Source organism: Gadus macrocephalus, chromosome 8 (assembly GCF_031168955.1).
Source record: "Gadus macrocephalus chromosome 8, ASM3116895v1".
In the NCBI taxonomy this organism is placed as follows: Eukaryota; Metazoa; Chordata; class Actinopteri; order Gadiformes; family Gadidae; genus Gadus; species Gadus macrocephalus.
In genome coordinates, this window is record NC_082389.1 from 18,479,921 (window position 1) to 18,486,491 (window position 6,571).

The following is a 6,571-nucleotide window of genomic DNA, read 5'->3' on the forward strand; positions in this document are numbered from 1 at the left end:
CACACACACACACACACACACACACACATACACACACACACACACACACACACACACACACACACACACACACACACACACACACACACACACACACACACATACACACACACACACACACACACACACACACACACACACACACACACACACACACATTTACTCACTCTCACTGTATTGAGGATAATTTGATCCTAAAACACACATAGAGCTGATGGGCTGTAAAGTTGTGTTGTATTGGACCCATTGAGTCTGGTACATAGGTGCTGTAGTCATTAGCATTCCTCCCAACCTGTACTTACGGTCCCCGATGCTGACAGAGGAATCATTACTGGAATTACAATGAGAAGGAATTCCATGTATTCCTATGCTATGTGATTATGTTACGTCATGTTGAAAACACAAAACCACCGCCATCCAAGCCTGCCTCCACCGAATGATAGGCTTAAATATGGGGAGTTGCATTCGTTGTGTATGATAAATAAATAATATACATTCCTAATCCAAATAATCCAAAATACAATAAGAAATACTTTGTGCACAAAAAGCACTGTGTGTGTGTGTATGTGTGTGTGTTTCTATGTCTTTATCCCTCTCATCACAAGATAGCGTGGGGCCCTGTCTGTGTGTCTGTGTGTCTGTCTGCTTCCCTAATAAGACCCTGCGATGCAACATCTGGGCCATCTGTCCTGTACTGTCAGCCAGTGGTTTTGTGTGTGTGTCACTGTGTGATACTTACAGTGATTGGTGAGAGATATCGCAGCAACGGGTGGACCAGTCAATGCGGCCATCCATATATGTCTATGGTTGTGTTTGGCCTTAATCTAACCACACTCGCCAGGCTAAACCATTCAGAGTCAGAGTTGGGCAGGTCATAACTTTGCCATCGTAAGAATGTATTGTAGGAATGTCATGCCACTCTATGAGCTCTAAATGCAGCTCTATACGCTGCTCTATAGGCTGCTCTATAAGCATTATAAGCTGCTTTATAGGCTGCTATATTTGCTGCTATATTGGCTGCTCTATAGGCTGCTTTATAGACTGATCTGTAAACTCTATAGGCTGCTCTATAGGCTCCTCTATAACCTTGGGCTGCTCTATAAGCTGCACTATAGGCTACTCTATATACTAAACTATATGCTGCTATATTGGCTGCTATAGAGGCTGCTCTATAGGCTGTTCTCTTGGCTGCTCTATAAGCTGCTCTATAAGCTGCTATATACACTCTATATGCTTCTCTATATGCTGCTCTATGGTCTGCTCTATTGGCTTCTCTATATGCACTGTAGGCTTCTCTATAAGCTGCTATATACACTCTATATGCTGCTCTATGGTCCGCTCTATTGGCTTCTCTATATGCACTGTAGGCTTCTCTATAAGCTGCTCTATAAGCTCTACAGGCTGTGATTCATTGAAACTATGTTGTGAAAGTTTAGTGGGCCGACTGTGTGGCGTCTGCCTCACCTCATACATCAACTACTTTAAATACCCCTCATTCCATGTGTGGCACCTGGAAATGTACGTCTGGGGCCTGAGAGAGATGACCTGCATACGTTGCATTTGAACATTTTGGTTAATTTATTGTTTCTCTTCCATCCAAAAGGTATGCTGCCACACTGTGTACAATACACTCAGTATACTGTATCCACAATTTATTCAAATTTCAAATCGTACATTTTCATCTTAGCTTTCCTTTTGCAATTACGATGGCCAACCCTTCTCAGAGACTTTCCTGTTGCAGAATATTGTTCAATTTTTTTTTCAAACAATTGTCAGTTAAACATCCCCCCTTTGGATAAAACTGTTAAAAACAACCGTCAAGGATCTTTTTTAAGGTTCTTCGTCAATTTTTTTTTTTTTTGCCAAACATGAATACTCTGTTTTCCCACTCAACATCTGATAATATCACAAATATGAATGCACTTAAACCAAAAATGCTTTGATTGATACATCCAAAAGACCAATCGCACTGAGGCACTGTTGAAGACTGTGCTTGAATTGTGTAGCAGACAATGTCAAAAATATGGAGGATCCATCACCATTACATGCATTCCTAGATTAAAAAGATAAATGAATAAAATATTTTCCAGACAATAAACATTCAGACATTCGGGAAGAAGAAGTTGTCGCTAGTGGCCCAGAGTGGCCCCTTAAGGGTCCTCAGTCCAAATGAGTCCACATTAAGGGGCCCACAGAGGGAGTCAGAGCCATGATGTCAGAGTCATAACGTTACATAACTTAGGAACAGACAGCTCAGGGGTTGAATAACAACGACCAATTGCAACCTAGACATGTGCAGAGGTACATGTGCGTGTTTTGGCAGCCAAAACCCCTGCCCTGCCGGGTTACTCTACAACATGGACCAGTTACCCACGTTAACCTATCCAGTACCACATTCATTATCGTTATGGCAACAAACAAGTCAAACTAAATGGAAAGGGGTTGATGCTGTGATACAGTTGGCACAATGATAGAATTGAAACAATGGTAAATATGGTAAGAATATGTGAAAAACATGCTCCGTGGCACCACATCGTGCCGTCAGCCAGGCCCCCCTGCAGCAGACATCCGGCACAGATGGTCCAACAGCAGGGGATGACCGACACACCACACCCGCAGGTGTGTGTGTGTGCGACGTGTGTGTTGGTAAACTAGCGGGAATGCCTTGCTGTAGAGCACAAGGGACAACATTTGCCACAGAGGATTCTTCTGTGGTTGCCTGTTGACGAGGGACTCAAACAGGAGAGGCAAAACACATTGAAATCGTAGAAGGGGGAACATCATAAAGTGACGGCATTATAAGCATTCCTAGACGGATTAGTCTAACGTGGAACACATGCCGGAGTCATTAGCTAATGACGATGGGTAGTGGAGGAAGGAAGCGCGAGGGTACACACTTAAAGACCCGCCGTCAAAACAAAACCACCTCTGTAGACATTCCGCAGCGGCGAGACAATAAAATAACGGGGGGGAACGGGGGGGTTGAACAAAAACAAACACGACATTGGGTTTTTCCATGAGATGGGTCAACTGTCTGACATGTACCTGGACGCTCTGTCTCTGTTTGTCTGTACCCGTCCACTCTGCTGGCTGGGGCCCCTAGTCCTATCCCCTCCAGACCCAGTCATCCACCTCCTGCCACGCCCACCCTCTCTGGAAGACAGTATAAATATCCCTCCATCGCCAGTGTTGACATACAGCCACTGACCCGCCCTCACTAGAGGTGCTCCAGATGAGACGGAGGCTCAACAGACAAGCACACAACACACGAGGCAACAACAACAACAACAACAACAACAACAACAGCCACAACAGTCCCCAGGACCAAAGAGGGGTCATCTTTGTACCTGCAGAAGGTGGACCGACGGTAGTGGAGAAGGAAACGGCCTCGTTCCCACTGATACACCAGAAGACACCTCCTCCTCAGCCCCTGCCTCACTGCCATGTGGCTCCAGCTGTCCGTCACCGTGTTCCTGTCCTCCTTCGTTCTGACGAGCTACGGCCAGGACGCGGAGCGCGGAGCCTCCCTCGGTCGCTCCATCAGCCCCCGCGACGGCCGCTGCCAGTACACCTTCACCGTGGCCGCCCCGGCCGAGCCCACGGGCTGCCCCCCCGCCGCCGCCGCCGACCAGATGGAGGGCGTCCTGTCCAGGCTGGGCCTGCTGGAGGCCCTGGTCAGCCGCCTGGTGGGGGGGCAGAGGGGCGGTGGAACCAGCAGAACGGGGCCCAGGGCCGACGGCAGCGAGCAGGTCCCCCCCCAGGGGGAGAAGAACCAGCTGCAGAGGGACAAGGAGCAGCTGAGCGGCCGGGTGCAGGAGCTGCTGAGGCTTGTGGAGCAGCTGGGGGCGGAGGCAGAGACCCTGAGGCAGAAGCCCTGCCGGCCGGACCAGGCGGACCACGGACCCTCCGGCAGTACGTACCAGGGCCCCCTGAAACAAGTGCTCCCAAACTAACCTCAGGTCGCTGTTTCCTCCGTAGAGCCACTATGTCTGGATACGTCTCAGACACAGAGGAGGGCTGTTATTGTGTTTGTCTTATCTTGTGTTCAAACTTGTAAAGAATAAACATGTTTAGTCAAATATTCTGTCTTGCAACACTTGATTTAATTAGCACAAAGTTTGTTGTTTATTGTGAAATATTACAAGCTGATGGTTGAAGGAGTACAAGTTGATGGTGGAAGGTGTAGTGTGAATATTGCTTCACAAGATGTGCAGGGTAGAGGCTAAGATACAGAAACAGTCTTCGGGGGTACAAGAGGGAGTTGTGGGGTGAGGGGGTGTGAGAATTGACAACACAGTACCTTAAAGATATTAACAGCTACCTATTTTAGGGCTTGGTCATGTGCCTCAGATCAGATTTGAGTAAAAGCAAAATTTCTATCCTGTGTAGGACTGAAACCTGAGATTGAAACTGCCTCTCAGTTGATTTACTATTTTACCGATCTCAGTATCATGCAATATGTTTAACCTAGTTTAAACTAAATAAATGTTGATACTGCAGTTTATAAAATTCATCCAAATGATCTTTCTCCGTCTTTTTCCAGAAGCTGCCCTGAGGGCTCCTGACAGCAGCTACCAGGAGATGAAGGCGGAGGTGACCGAGGTGCCGGCCTCGTCCCTCCTCCCTGAAGGAGGACACAACATAACAGGTAGAAGCACCGTCTGACTAACACACCACAAGATAGATCCATCAACGCGTGCCCCTCACTGCACAGGCTCCTTGTAGGCTTCGACACTTTCCAAGGTATCAAAATTGAGCGATAGATATATCAATTCATCTCACACTCAAAACATAACACCTGAACATGAACATGAACATGAACGTGAGTTTCGTCTGTGTTTTGTACCCACCCCCCTCTCCTCTCCCTAACCTGGCCCCAGGCTGTGGGGAGCTGGTGTCAGTGGGAGAGCCGCTGCTCCACCGAAAGGCCGACAGCATCACAGGGAAGTACGGCGTGTGGTTCCAGGACCCCGAGCCCCCCCAGGGCCCCGCCCGGGGGCCCCTGTACACCAACCGGACGGTGTGGCGCATCGACACCGTGGGCAAGGACGTGCGGCAGCTGTTCGCCTACGAGGACGCCGGGCAGTTCTCGCGGGGCTTCCCCCTCAAGGTGCTGGTGCTCCCCGAGCCCGTGGAGAGCACGGGCGCCACGCTGTACCGCGGCGCGCTCTACTACCAGCGCCGCCGCAGCCGCACCCTCCTGCGCTACGACCTGGCCTCCGAGACCCTGACGGCCCGCCGGGACCTGCCCCACGCCGGCTTCCACGGCCAGCACCCTTACTCCTGGGGCGGCTACACGGACATCGACCTGGCGGCCGACGAGCTGGGCCTCTGGGCCATCTACAGCACCCCCAGGGCCATGGGCGCCATCGTGGTCTCCCAGCTGGACCCCCAGAGCCTGGCGGTGAGGCGGAGCTGGACCACCGGCGTGCGCAAGAACACGGTGGCCAACGCCTTCATGGCGTGCGGGCGGCTGTACACGGTGGCCAGCTACAGCGTGGCCAACACCACCCTCAACCACGTGTACGACACCACCACGGGCCTGGGCCGCGCCATCGCAGTGCCCTTCAGGAACAAGTACCGCTACAACAGCATGGTGGACTACAACCACGCCCAGAGGAAGCTGTTCGCTTGGGACAACCACCACATGACCAGCTACGACATCACGCTGGGCCGCAGCAGGTGAAACAAGATGGCCCCGCCTCCCGCTCCTCTGTGCTGCGGCGTCTCTGTTGAGCAATGTCACATTCATCTAATATGTATGGTTTCTTCTAACAGACGTTTTTGTACTATAGGATTCTATTTTTCTATCCCACTGCCTCAATTGATTAAATGTTTTCTACTTACAAAGAAAAAAAAAAGTCCAGAATAAATGACATAAACGACAACATAAATATTTCATGTATTTAATTTGATAGGCCCACAACATATTATCACTGCATATAAAACATTCAACTATTGGAGTCCACAGCTGCCACTACCAAAGAGCTGGCATTTTGATAAGACCACAATTGTAACACCTTTTCCCCCTCACTCTTAATTTAGGCCTCCAAAGCACGCTATGCAAAACATTTCTTGTTATGTACTGCCATCTGTTGGCCGTTTGTGGCATCAACAGTTTTATCTTCCAGTTTCCATATAGCTATTCAGAGATAGAGGGAGACGGAGATAGGGAGAGAGAGAGAGAGAGAGAGAGAGAGAGAGAGAGAGAGAGAGAGAGAGAGAGAGAGAGAGAGAGAGAGGAGAGAGAGAGCAGCTGACGGAAACCTTGATGAGGAGGTGCAGCCTGTCTACACACAGTAGTGTAGACAGTCCCTAGAGGAAAATTAAAATAATTGTACATAAAACTTTGAAAAAGTTGAACTTTCATAGAAGAATGTAATGCATAATGCTGAGAAATTCTCAATGTTTTACCCGAAGACAAACATAAACTTCCCTTAAAATACACTCAATCCATGCGTCACTCTTCGACTGTATTGAACAAATCCAGTGTGTTTCCTCTATAGTCATTTCATAATGAACTGTAGTCCATTCGGGGAAGTCCCATGGGTTAATCCAGAGCAATGTCACC

General features: G+C 49.0%; 1 protein-coding gene across 1 annotated transcript; it reads left to right on the forward strand.

Moving 5' to 3' along the window:
• The first annotated feature begins 2,922 nt into the window (after nucleotides 1-2,922).
• LOC132463504 (myocilin-like) lies at nucleotides 2,923-6,452 on the forward strand. The gene is made up of 4 exons (XM_060059743.1): nucleotides 2,923-3,334; nucleotides 3,380-3,912; nucleotides 4,544-4,648; nucleotides 4,881-6,452. Exons 2-4 carry the CDS (start codon nucleotides 3,444-3,446, stop codon nucleotides 5,684-5,686), a joined length of 1,380 nt encoding a protein of 459 aa, XP_059915726.1. The 5' UTR covers nucleotides 2,923-3,334; nucleotides 3,380-3,443; the 3' UTR covers nucleotides 5,687-6,452.
• Nucleotides 6,453-6,571: the final 119 nt, after the last annotated feature.

Bases quoted from the DNA above. Each gene is read 5' to 3' on its own strand.
- LOC132463504 (XM_060059743.1), top strand. From the start codon at position 3,444: ATGTGGCTCCAGCTGTCCGTCACCGTGTTCCTGTCCTCCTTCGTTCTG. The intron at 3,913-4,543 runs GTACGTACCAGG...GTCTTTTTCCAG, and splicing joins GGACCACGGACCCTCCGGCA to AAGCTGCCCTGAGGGCTCCT. The intron at 4,649-4,880 runs GTAGAAGCACCG...ACCTGGCCCCAG, and splicing joins AGGAGGACACAACATAACAG to GCTGTGGGGAGCTGGTGTCA.